Source organism: Oncorhynchus gorbuscha, linkage group LG22, assembly GCF_021184085.1.
Source record: "Oncorhynchus gorbuscha isolate QuinsamMale2020 ecotype Even-year linkage group LG22, OgorEven_v1.0, whole genome shotgun sequence".
NCBI lineage: Eukaryota > Metazoa > Chordata > Actinopteri > Salmoniformes > Salmonidae > Oncorhynchus > Oncorhynchus gorbuscha.
Window position 1 is genome coordinate 38492956 of NC_060194.1, and position 13717 is coordinate 38506672.

The window sequence follows — 13717 nt, forward strand, 5'->3', positions numbered from 1 at the left end:
CCCTCTATTCCCCCCTCTTATTACCTGTCTTCCCCTCTCTCTTATTACCTTTCTTCCCCTCTCTCTTATTACCTGTCTTCCCCTCTATTCCCCCCTCTTATTACCTGTCTTCCCCTCTCTTATTACCTTTCTTCCCCTCTCTCTTATTACCTGTCTTCCCCTTATTCCCCCTCTTATTACCTGTCTTCCCCTCTCTTCTTATTACCTGTCTTCCCCTCTCTTACTACCTGTCTTCCCCTTCTTACTATTACCTGTCTTCTTCTTCCCCTCTCTCTTATTACCTGTCTTCCCCTCTCTTATTACCTGTCTTCTCCTCTCTTCCCCACTCTTATTACCTGTCTTCCCCCCTCTCTTATTACCTGTCTTCCCTCTCTTCCCCCTCTTATTACCTGTCTTCCTTTCTTCCCCTCTCTCTTATTACCTGTCTTCCCTTCTCTCTTATTACCTGTCTTCCCCTCTCTCTTATGACCTTTCTTCCCCTCTCTCTTATTACCTGTCTTCCCCTCTCTTTATTACCTGTCTTCCCCTCTCTTCCCCTCTCTCTTATTACCGTCTTCCCCTCTCTCTTATTACCTTTCTTCCCCTCTCTCTTATTACCTGTCTTCCCCTCTCTCTTATTACCTGTCTTCCCCTCTCTTCCCCTCTATTACCTCTTCCCCTTCCCTTTCTTCCCCTCTCTCTTATTACCTGTCTTCCCTTCCCTGTCTTCCCCTCTGTCTTATTACTTGTCTTCTCCTCTCTTCCCCCCTCTTATTACCTGTCTTCCCTTCTCTCTTATTACCTGTCTTCCCCTCTGTCTTATTACTTGTCTTCTCCTCTCTTCCCCTCTCTTATTACCTGTCTTCCCCTCTCTCTTATTACCTGTCTTCTCCTCTGTCTTATTACTTGTCTTCTCCTCTCTTCCCCTCTCTCTTATTACCTTTCTTCCCCTCTCTCTTATTACCTGTCTTCCCTTCGCTCTTACTACCTGTCTTCCCCTCTCTTATTACCTGTCTTCCCCTCTCTTATTACCTGTCTTCCCCTCTTATTACCTGTCTTCCCTTCTCTCTTATTACCTGTCTTCCCCTCTCTCTTATTACCTGTCTTCCCTTCTCTCTTATTACCTGTCTTCCCTTCTCTCTTATTACCTGTCTTCCCCTCACTCTTTTACCCTTCTCTTCTCCTTTCTTTCGTGTGCAGAACTCTGTGGTGGCCTGTGGGCAGGGGGTGCTGTCTGGAGGACCTTTGAGCGGAGCACTGTCCCAGGGGGCAGAGGGGCAGGGACAGCAGCTGGCTGAACAGAAGAGGGCAATAGAAGAAGAAGTGGAGGAGATGAGAACACAGCTGGAGACAACCGGCTGCTCCTCACTAGCCCTGATGAGGTATGTACCTACACAGTACCCACTTACCTACTTATCTCAGTGTCTCCCATCTACCTACAAGAAGCACAGTCAAAGGCTCACAGTCTGATTGTCATTGAAGCCATTGTTGTTATTGTGGTGGTGGTTGTTGATGTGGTTGTTAATCATGAATCCTCTGGTGTCTATTTCTTGCAGGAGAACACTGCAGAAGCTACAACAAGAGAATGAAGCCCTGAAAGATAGCCAAGGGGGAATACAGGGTCTAGGAACTCTGGAGGATCCAACAGACATCTGCCAAGGATGGGGACAGGAGGAGGAGGAGGAGGAGGAGGCACAATCAACAGTGGTACCCACCCAGGGCAACAATGGCCCCCCAGCAGTGAGGATGAGAGAGGGGAGGGGGAACAGACAGTATACCAGACCTCACTCCCTAGACCTGGGGACTCTCCTCTCCCATCACCAGCCAGACCAAACAGAGAAGGTACACATACACTCCTCTACCCTAAACCAGTCTATGCCAGAATAGTGTAAACCTCTCTTTCTCTTTCTCTCTCCCTCCCTCTTTCTCTGTCTATTTTTCTCCCCCTCTCTCCTCATATCTCTGTGTTGGTATAGCTAGAGCAGTCTATGTAGGGCTGATAGTTTATATAAGCATCATGACTGCCTCTGGGCAGCTGCTGCTCCTGGGTTTCAGGCCAAAGAGACCAGAGGAAAGCAGTGTTCTGTGTTGCTGCTGCATGTGCTTTCGGAAATAGAATGCAGGACATATTCACACTTCTTCTACTCTACATGTCAATGTTTTTTTCCCCCATAATGACAAGAAAGGTGTCCGATCTCCGTTTGCTGCTTCCGTGATCTTTATTTTAGCTTGTGATATAACAACAGTTGGACCATAATGGTCTTTCCTAGTCATGTAAAAGTGAATGAGATCCCCCCCCCCTTTTTTAACCCCACTGTTTTGTCTTGTGCCCAATAGGAGGCTGAATCTGATGATGTCACCGGCGATGTGGGTGGGTTCTGGCAGCATATGGATGCGGGTCTCCGTGAGCAGGCGGCGCATCTGCGTTCTGATTTGGCGCTGAGCAGACAGGAGAGCAGGGAGCTGCAGGAGAGACTCATGGTGTCTGAGGCCACAGTACATGCACAGGCTGAACAACTCAAAGACTACAGGGAACTACTCAGTGAGTCCTCTTTCATATGCTGAAAACATAAATACACACACACACAATACATATACACAGAACACACACACACAAAGAGATGCAGAGAACACACAGATACACAGAACACACACAGATACACAGAACACACACAGATACACAGAACACACACAGATATGTTTATCGAATCAACTAACTATATTCAATTGTTACCAGATTAAATGAATCATGTAACAATGAACTCATTAGGAATTTGGGGCACCACGAGAGAGGTTGTTTAGAGTTACCATCTCCACCGCCCGTTTGGGTAAGAAATGTAATGTATTTACATGCAGATGTCTTTGTTCGTCGTCTCTCTGTTGAAAACAATTAGTCCTTCTATGGGAAGGGCTCAATGGGTGTACAGCTCTGGTTGTCCACCAGAGGTCACAATGTCCTTCGGAGTTGTCTTGGTCTTGTAGTGGAGTGGAGTGTTCAAATAGAACAGATCTTCAGATGCACCAATGGTTGTCTGATATGGGATTTACTTCCTTCCCGCCTCATGTCTTTAGTGAAAGTTCTAGGACCACTTCTACATGCCCAGCTGCAGACTGGCAATGTTAAGGTCTATTCTTTATCTTCTTCACCTCGTGTGGAGATTCAAAGGTCTAACCATTTTCAGCTACACGTTTTCTGGTCTTAGAGTTTCAACCATTTATAACGTTTAGCTCACGCTTCACGTTTGCTGGTCTGGTATGTTAATTCTTAGCGAGTCCTTTTTAAGCACTCTGGTCAAATAGGGCGGTTCCATCACACTGACATGCTCTTCTGACCTCATTCAGGGCGTGGCTTAGTTAATGTGCAAAATGACATGAAAACTAGGTTCTCGTTAGAAAACTAAAACCACATTAATATCTTAAGAAAAATAGTCTCATCGTTCTTCATATTGTATTAACATCATATTGGATGAAAACTTGAAAGCTAGAATGTGTTTCCTTCCTAAGTTACAGTATTAGGTTCATACAGTTTTTAATAACATCACAAAATCAAAAGCAATATGACATTATTATTCTTTAGATCCCCACTGACCATTCTTAATATTCCTATCTTAGAAATATTGTGCCAAAGTCCACTCTTTGGACGTTAGAGTTTTTGTGCGGGCAACAGTCTCTCTAGAGACAAAGGCATTCCTTTGGTTGATACTGACGAGCAGGAAAGGGTTCTCTGCTGCATAATATTTATGATTGGCACCCCCTCTCTCGTCTACTGTGGGAGAGGGGGGTCTTACTATCTGTCAGCCATTTGCCAAGCTGATCTAAGGCCTTGGTTCCTCGACCAGGAGAGTCATGACATACAGATACACAGAACACACATACAGATTCACAGAAAACACAAATACACAGATATGCACATAACACACACACGGATACACAGAACACACACACAGATACGTAGAACACACACACAAACATACAGATACACAGAACACACATACATACAGAACACACACACACACAGATACACAGAACACACACATACAGATACACAGAACACACACACACAGATACACAGAACACACACACACAGAGACACACAGAACACACACAGAGATACACAGAACACACACACACAGATACACAGAACACACATACACAGATACACAGAACACACACATACAGATACACAGAACACACACACACACAGATACACAGAACACACACACACACAGATACACAGAACACACACATACAGATACACAGAACACACACACACACCAGTGATGATGCAATCTTTTCTTCCTGAAACTCTGTGAAGATGTCAAAGATAGTGAAGTACTGAACTTGTCTGTGTAAAATATCCCTAAGTTCCCCCAGAGAAAAGAATCCACACACATACAGTGGCATATACATATTTAAATACAGTATAACTGATTAACTTAATTGAATCACTCAATGTAATTTATTCAATGGTTGTAATGGTTCTCTCTCTCTGTCTTTCTCAGCAGAGACATCAGTTGAGCAGGACAGTAAGCAGGTCCAGGTGGACCTACAGGACCTGGGCTATGAGACCTGTGGCCGTAGTGAGAACGAGGCAGACAGAGAGGCCAGCAGCCCAGGTAACTTAGCTTTCCCTGTCTCCCGTCTTTTCTCTCACTCCCATCTTACCTATCGCCTCTCTCCCGTTACACCTCTCTGACAGTGTCACTTCTCACTGCTTCTATTTCAGTTTGTCACTTGAGACATCTACTGTACCAAACATCTCACAATACAGTACCTGCATCACTTCTCATTCCCACCTCTCCTGTCACTTTACCTTACCTGTGTCCGATGTGCTGATCTATACACCCTAGAGTTTGATGATCTGGAGATGTGTACGTCACTGAGCCACCGGCAGGACTACGAGAGTGCCGGAGTTTGGTTCCATGGCGATGGGAGTGTGGGCGGAGCTTTTGATGAAGGCGAGGAGCCAGGGGCAGGATCCTTACAGCAATTGGTCCTGGACCTGCGTTCTCAGCTGACCCGCTGCCACAAGGTGATTCGTGGGTTGCAGCTACGTGTGCGTTCACTATCCACCACCAGTGACTACGCATCCAGTCTGGAACGCACCCCACGCAAGGTACTTCACAGGGTTGGGTATTACTTTCTAAATGTAATCTGTTACAGGTACTAGTTACCTGTCCAAAATTGGAATCAGTAACATAACTTTTGGATTACCCAAACTCAGTAACGTAATCTGATTACATTTCATTACTTTTGGATTACTTTCTCCTTAAGAGGCATTAGAAGAAGACAAAACATGTATGTTACCAATTGAACGACATCTATTGCAGTAAAAATCCATTTTAAAGTTTACATATCTGGCCATATATAGATTAAAATTGTTACTTTGTAGGTTGGTTATGTAGGCTTCTTCTAACCCATCGCTTTCTACTACATATAATAATACGATTAAATTATTTATTTACATTAAAAACCAGTCTATCAGTATTCCAGTCATTCCAATAAATGTTTTACCCCTTGATCTTCAAGAGTAGGACTTGGAAATATGGAAGTATAGATTAGCCAAATTGTTTTACCTGAGAATGACCCCAAAACTAAGGATGCCAGCCCTACTCCTTGTTTATGATTTTGTTCTCATGGAGGACTGATTGGGCTCATTGATTCGAGTTGAAAAATAAATACTGCGCTCATGGAATGGCAAGCTTTGAGCACTGCTGAATAAGTGCTATTTACATGTGAAAAATGAATGTCATATGCTGCATTTGCTATAGGCCTATTGTTTACCTTTTTGTTGGTGACACTTTGATATCTTCATAATATGCAGCTGCTTAAAGGGAAAATCCGCAGATGAAACAATAACAAAATCATCGCCCCGCCTCTGTTTTGGTAAAAAGCTGAGGGATGGGCCTGGAAGAAATGTAACCACTCTCAGATTAATAGACTGAGCTATGCCTCCATTGTATAAAAAACATTGTTTTAGCGACATTATGAGGCTATACCGTGTTTGTTTACATTTACAATATTTACAAACATTGGAATAAAACATGGTTATATTTTGGGTTATCATGGAGTGTGACAGTTGATCTAAGCTCATGAGGGATTTCTAAGTTATATTCTTCAAGAATCAATGGCTATATATATTTACTGTATATAATTTCTAAGTCTGAAAATGTATGTAGAAACTACAGACTGCCCCTTTACGTCTATCAAAGGTGTGCAAGTTTGAGCATGTGTCCATTAGGCCTATTGATTTTCTTTTTCATCAGCATGAATTAGATTGAGCAATAAAAGCCCAACTTTCAATTTGTATTAATTATTTTATTCATGATTGATAGGCAGCTTAAACTTCTTGATTTATTGTCACGCCCTGACCTTAGAGATCCTTTTTATTCTCTATGTTTGGTTAGGTCAGGGTGTGACTCAGGTGGAAAAGTCTATGTTTTCTATTTCTATTTCTTTGTTTTGAGTCGTGTGTGTGTGTGTGGTTCCCAATCAGAGGCAGTCTATCACTGTCTCTGATTGGGGATCACACATAAGTTGTCATTTTCCTTTTGGGTTTTGTGGGATCTTGTTTTCTGTTTAGTGTCTGTAACCTGACAGAACTGTACGCTTTCACTTTGGTTATTTTTATTTGAGTGTTTTTTGAAAATAAATGATCATGAACATTTTCCACGCTGCGCTTTGGTCCACTCCTTTCGATGACAGCTGTTACAAAAGATCCCACCAAAAACGGACCAAGCAGCGTGGTCAGGAGAGTTGGACATCTGAGGAGATCCTGAATGGAGAAGGACCCTGGACGCGGCCGGAGAGTATCGCCGTCTAAGGCAGCAGATGGAGGCAGCAAGAGCGGAACGGCGACGATACGAGAAGTTCGCTCACCAACGGAAGCCCGAGAGGCAGCTCTGAAACGGAAGCCCGAGAGGCAGCTCTGAAACGGAAGCCCGAGAGGCAGCTCTGAAACGGAAGCCCGAGAGGCAGCTCTGAAACGGAAGCCCGAGAGGCAGCTCTGAAAACTTTTTTTGGGGGGGGACACGGGGAGATTGGCGGAGTCAGGCTTTAGACCTGAGCCAAATCCCTGTGTTTACCGTGGGGAGAGTGTGACTGGTCAGGCACCGTGTTATGCGGTGATGCATTCACAGCCCAGTGCACTCTGGGCTAAAGTAAGCATCCAGCCAGGACGAGTTGTGCCAGCTCTACGCTTGAGACCTCCAGTGCTCCTCCACGGCCCAGTGCATCCGGTGCCTGTTCCAAGCACCAGGCTTCCAGTGCATCTCCCCAGTCCAGTGAGAGCTGTTCCGGTTCCACGGACCAGGCCTCCAGTGTGTCTCCCCAGGCTGGTAAGCCCTGTGGCAGCTCCACGCACTAGGCTTCTCGTATGTCTCCTCCATCCAGTGAGACCTGTTCCGGCTCCACGTACGAAGCCTCCAGTGATGATCCATGGCCCGAAGCCTCCAGTGATGATCCATGGCCCGAAGCCTCCAGTGATGATCCATGGCACGAAGCCTGCAGTGACGATTCATGGCCCGAAGCCTCCAGTGACGATTCATGGCCCGAAGCCTCCAGTGATGATCCATGGCCCGAAGCCTCCAGTGATGATCCATGGCACGAAAGCCTCCAGTGATGATCCATGGCACGAAGCCTCCAGTGATGATCCATGGCATGAAACCTGCAGTGACGATCCAGGGAAAGGAGCCTCCAGCGACGGTCCCCATTCCGGAGCCTGCGGCGAGGGTTCCCAGTCCGGAGCCTGCGGCGAGGGTTCCCAGTCCGGAGCCTCTGGTGACGATCTACGGTCCGGAGGTCCCAGCATGATCCCTGCACCAGAGGCACCACCGAAGTGGGGGGAGCCTCAAGCGGAGCGGGGTCTGCGTCCTGGACCGGAGCCCCCACCGAGAGTAGATGCCACCCGGACCCTACCCTCTAAGTTCAGGTTTGCGGCCGGAGTCCGCCCTGACCTTAGAGATCCTTTCTATTCTCTATGTTTGGTTAGGTCAGGGTTTTGTTTGAGTGTTTTTGAAAATAAAATATCATGAACACTTTCCACGCTGCGCTTTGGTCCACTCCTGTCGACGAGAGCCGTTACAATTATTGGGTTCAAATACACAATTAGATTTGTGAACAGCCATCCACAACAACCACAATCCGTAGGGTGCAAATAGCTAAATGAGAGAGCAGCAGTGTGATTCACATCAATGCGCTATGTAGATATTTACATTTACATTACATTTAAGTCATTTAGCAGACGCTCTTATCCAGAGCGACTTACAAATTGGTGCATTCACCTTATGACATCCAGTGGAACAGTCACTTTACAATAGTGCATCTAAATCTTAAAGGGGGGTGAGAGGGAATACTTATCCTATCCTAGGTATTCCTTAAAGAGGTGGGGTTTCAGGTGTCTCCGGAAGGTGGTGATTGACTCCGCTGTCCTGGCGTCGTGAGGGAGTTTGTTCCACCATTGGGGGGCCAGAGCAGTGAACAGTTTTGACTGGGCTGAGCGGGAGCTGTACTTCCTCAGTGGTAGGGAGGCGAGCAGGCCAGAGGTGGATGAACGCAGTGCCCTTGTTTGGGTGTAGGGCCTGATCAGAGCCTGGAGGTACTGAGGTGCCGTTCCCCTCACAGCTCCGTAGGCAAGCACCATGGTCTTGTAGCGGATGCGAGCTTCAACTGGAAGCCAGTGGAGAGAACGGAGGAGCGGGGTGACGTGAGAGAACTTGGGAAGGTTGAACACCAGACGGGCTGCGGCGTTCTGGATGAGTTGAAGGGGTTTAATGGCACAGGCAGGGAGCCCAGCCAACAGCGAGTTGCAGTAGTCCAGACGGGAGATGACAAGTGCCTGGATTAGGACCTGCGCCGCTTCCTGTGTGAGGCAGGGTCGTACTCTGCGGATGTTGTAGAGCATGAACCTACAGGAACGGGCCACCGCCTTGATGTTGGTTGAGAACGACAGGGTGTTGTCCAGGATCACACCAAGGTTCTTAGCGCTCTGGGAGGAGGACACAATGGAGTTGTCAACCGTGATGGCGATTTCATGGATCATGGAATAATAAGTGATATCCGTATCACCGTAGACTACACCACTGATGTCATCCTTACCTCCAAGCGTTTATTCAGGTTGGATCATCTTTGGATGCCGACAGCAGTCGCGCCATTGGAAGACATAGCTTGGACTGTAGCCTACAAAAGCCTGTTCCTGCTCTTTTCCCACGATCCATCAAACACATCTGGTGTGTCATCATAGTGATCTCTGACTTGTGGTTAGACTCGGTCAGGTGGAACAAATTTACACTTGCGCCTTTTTTCAATGCTGATTTGAATGTCATTGATAAAAGTATCAAAAATGTTTTTTTTTTGTTTTCGGCAAACATCCTTTATGAATTTAGAAGTTATCTTTCTAAGTAATCATCTAGTTTTTCAAAGTATCTGTAATCTAATTACAATATTTTTGCCTGTAATGTAACGGATTACAGTTACCTTTTTTGTAATCCCTTACATGTAATCCGTTACTCCCCAACCCTGTATACATACAAGGTCTGATTAATTGATAATTCATTGATCAGTTGATTGATCAATACATTGACTGATGACTTTAGTGTCTTATGCGCTTGTTGGATTATGTGCTGCTAATACATGTTCCCTGACTATTTACTGTCTGTTTCCTCCTCTCTCCTGTCCATCAGGTGAATTGGGCATTTGAGGCGTCCCCGGCCCTCAGCGGTGTAGAAGACGATGAGGGCTGGATGTCCGACAGCCTGGGGCCTCGCATGGAACCCAAGCCCAGCCGAGAGCTGCGAGAGCTGGTGTCCCGAGTAGCCTCACTGGAGGCCCAACTCAAGAGCTCCAGGCTGGAGGGGAAAGGAGGGGTGGTGGAGGAGGGGAAGTGTGCTACCTGGCCCGGGTGAGTGGAGAGAGAGGAAATGAAGGAAGGAAATAATTATGGTGATGACTGATAACAATGATAACAACTATGATGATGGCTGATAACAATGATAACAACTATGATGATGACTGATAACAATGATAATGACTATGATTATGATTTATACCAATGATAATGACTACCATGGTGACTGAAAACAGTGGTAATGACTATGATGATGTCCGATAACAACGATGATGATGATGAAGATGTTTTTTTAAATGTATTTTTATGTCCTGACCCCTCCCCTTCCTCCATCTATGGACAGGAAGTACAACACCCTGATCCAGGCTCAGGCCAGGGAGCTGTCCCACCTGCGTCAGAGGATGAGGGAGGGCCGTGGTGTCTGTCACATACTCACACAACACCTGGGAGACACCACCAAGGTCTGACACTCTGACAATCTCTCCAAAGATTAGGACATTATCCACCACTTTTTGACAGTGATTGAATCAAATTTATTTCATCGATTTTAAAATGTTTTATTGAACTGTCAGCTAAATGTCATTGATTGGCCAGGGCTTTGAGGAGCTGCTGCGTGCCAACGACATTGACTACTATATGGGACAGAGCTTCAGAGAGCAGCTGGCACAGAGCACTGCCCTGGCACAACGAATGGGCACCAAGATCAGTGGACGTGAGTGTGGAGAACACACACACCAACCTATGCACAGACACACAGACAGACAGACTCACACACACACACACACATATTCCCTGATCTTCTTTCCTTGTATCTCACTCTCTGTCCTCCCTTTCCTCTCCACTAACCGTTCTTCTCTCTCCTCAGGTGACCGTGCTGAGCTACAAGATGATAAGATGGGCCATGAGCTGCTTGCTTTGCGGTGGGTTTTATGTCCAAATGATTTGTAACCATCTGAAAAAAGTGTTTCCCTTGTGTGTGTGTGTTTTGGTTTTAGTATTAGTTGTGGGGATCAGAAGTCCAGGGGACCAGGATAGTATCACAAGGAAAAGTGGGGCCATTTTCCCCACAAGGGAAAAAAAGGCTGTTTTAAGGCTTAGGGGTTAGGTTGAGGGTTATGGTTAGAATTAGGGTTAGGAGTTATGGTTAGGTCTATGGTTTGGGGTTAAGGTTAAGGTTAAGGTAAAGGTTAAGGTTAGTGATGAAACACACCAATAATCTCACTGCCAATAGACTGCTGATAGGTACTTATCACCGTGGGAGGCCTGTGAACAAAAGTGTGCTCGAACAAAAGTGGTACCTGCTGCGTGCTGACCCAGTAGCGACGAACCTACCGATTCTACTTGTAGAACCGCAATGCTCGTCAGTGGCCAACAACTTGAGCCACTCAGAGAGCACGACCCCCCACATGAGGAAGCCAACAAAAGTAATATGAAAAAGGGAGCATTTTATCTGTACATCCACATATCAAATCAAATCAAATCAAAGTGTATTTGTCACGTGCGCCGAATACAACAGGTGTAGTAAACCTTACAGTGAAATGCTTCCTTACAGGCTCTAACCAATGGTGCGGAAAAAAAAGGTATGTGTGTGTGTGTAGGTAAGTAAATAAATAACAGTAAAAAGACATTTGAAAATAAGAGTAGCAAGGCTATATACAGACACCTGTTAGTCAGGCTTATTGAGGTAGTATGTACATGTAGTTATCGTTAAAGTGACTATGCATATATTTACATTTAAGTCATTTAGCAGACGCTCTTATCCAGAGCGACTTACAAATTGGTATATGATGAACAGAGAGTAGCAGAAGTGTAAAAAGAGGGGTTGGCGGGTGGTGGGACACAATGCAGATAGCCCGGTTAGCCAATGTGCGGGAGCACTGGTTGGTTGGGGCAATTTAGGTAGTATGTACATGAATGTATAGTTAGTGACTATGCATATAAGATAAACAGAGAGTAGCAGCAGCGTAAAAGAGGGGTTGGGGGGAGGGGGGGAACACAATGCAAATAGTCCAGGTAACCATTTGGTTACCTGTTCAGGAGTCTTATGGCTTGGGGGTAAAAACTGTTGAGAAGCCTTTTTGTCTTAGACTTGGCACTCCGGTACCGCTTGCCATGCGGTAGTAGAGAGAACAGTCTATGACTGGGGTGGTGGGGGTCTTTGACAATTTTTTGGGCCTTCCTCTGACACAGCCTGGTGTAGAGGTCCTGGATGGCAGGCAGCTTTGCCCCAGTGATGTACTGGGCCGTACGCACTACCCTCTGAAGTGCCTTGTGGTCGGAGGCCGAGCAATTGTCGTACCAGGCAGTGATGCAACCGGTCAGGATGCTCTCGATGTTGCAGCTGTAGAACCTTTTAAGGATCTCAGGACCCATATGCCAAATCTTGAGGGGGAATAGGCTTTGTCGTGCCCTCTTCACGACTGTCTTGGTGTGTTTGGACCAATCTAGTTTGTTGTTGATGTGGACACCAAGGAATTTGAAGCTCTCAACCTGCTCCACTACAGCCCTGTCAATGAGAATGGGGACGTGCTCTTTTTCTGTAGTCCACAATCATCTCCTTAGTCTTGGTTACGTTGAGGGATAGGTTGTTATTCTGGCACCACCCGGCCAGGTCTGTGACCTCCTCCCTATAGGCTGTCTCGTCGTTGTCGGTGATCAGGCCTACCACTGTTGTGTCGTCAGCAAACTTAATGATGGTGTTGGAGTCATGCATGGCCATGCAGTCGTGGGTGAACAGGGAGTACAGGAGGGAACTGAGCACGCACCCCTGGGGAGCTCCAGTGTTGAGGATCAGCGTGGCAGATGTGTTGCTACCTACCCTCACCACCTGGGGGCGACCTGTCAGGAAGTCCAGGATCCAGTTGCAGAGGGAGGTGTTTAGTCCCAGGGTCCTTAGCTTAGTGATGAGCTTTGAGGGTACTATGGTGTTGAACGCTGAGCTGTAGTCAATGAACAGCATTCTCACATAGGTGTTCCTTTTGTCCAGGTGGGAAAGGGCAGCGTGGAGTGTGATTTAGATTGCATCATCTGTGGATCTGTTAGGGCGGTATGCAAATTGGAGTGGGTCTAGGGTTTCTGGGATAATGGTGTTGATGTGAGCCACTACCAGCCTTTCAAAGCACTTCATGGCTACGGACGTGAGTGCTATGGGTCTGTAGTCATTTAGGCAGGTTGCCTTTGTGTTCTTGGGCACAGGGGCTGTGGCGGTCTGCTTGAAGCATGTTGGTATTACAGACTCAATCAGGGACATGTTGAAAATGTCAGTGAAGACAACTGCCAGTTGGTCAGCACATGCCAGGAGCACACGTCCTGGTAATTCGTCTAGCCCCGCAGCCTTTTGTATGTTGACCTGTTTAAAGGTCTGACTCACATTGGCTATGGAGAGCTTATAATAATAATAATAATAATAATAGCCATTTAGCAGACGGTTTTATCCAAAGCGACTTACAGTCATGTGTGCATACATTCTACGTGATCACCCACTACCCTGTCAAGCGCCATGCTCTACCAACTGAGCTACAGTCGTCCTGAACAGCTGATGCTCTCATGCATGCCTCAATGTTGCTTGCCTCGAAGCGAGCATAGAAGTGATTTAGCTCGTCTGGTATGCTCGTGTCACTGGGCAGCTCGCGGCTGTGCTTCCCATTGTAGTCTGTAATAGTTTGCAAGCCCTGCCACATCCAACGAGCGTCAGAGCCGGTGTAGTATGATTCAATCTTAGCCCTGTATTGACGCTTTGCCTGTTTGATGGTTCGTCGCATAGCGGGATTTCTTGTAAACTTCCAGGTTAGAGTTCCGCACCTTGAAAGCAGAAGCACCATCCTTTAGCTCAGTGCGAATGTTACCTGTAATCCATGGCTTCTGGTTGGGGTATGTACGTACAGTCACTCTGGG

The 13717-nt window shown here is 46.4% G+C and overlaps 1 protein-coding gene across 5 annotated transcripts in view; it reads left to right on the plus strand.

Annotated features, from left to right (window-relative positions):
- Nucleotides 1-13717, plus strand: part of LOC124009842 (myomegalin-like) — a 116183-nt gene that overhangs the window by 86020 nt on the left and 16446 nt on the right. For 4 of the 5 annotated variants that reach the window (XM_046322041.1, XM_046322036.1, XM_046322040.1 and 1 more), the window contains 9 exons: nucleotides 1180-1361; nucleotides 1536-1821; nucleotides 2317-2521; nucleotides 4482-4595; nucleotides 4830-5095; nucleotides 9660-9877; nucleotides 10167-10284; nucleotides 10418-10535; nucleotides 10689-10743. In XM_046322041.1, coding sequence (XP_046177997.1) covers nucleotides 1180-1361; nucleotides 1536-1821; nucleotides 2317-2521; nucleotides 4482-4595; nucleotides 4830-5095; nucleotides 9660-9877; nucleotides 10167-10284; nucleotides 10418-10535; nucleotides 10689-10743 — 1562 coding nt within the window. The remainder of the gene's footprint in view (nucleotides 1-1179; nucleotides 1362-1535; nucleotides 1822-2316; nucleotides 2522-4481; nucleotides 4596-4829; nucleotides 5096-9659; nucleotides 9878-10166; nucleotides 10285-10417; nucleotides 10536-10688; nucleotides 10744-13717) is intronic. The other variant, XM_046322039.1, reaches the window with a different exon arrangement.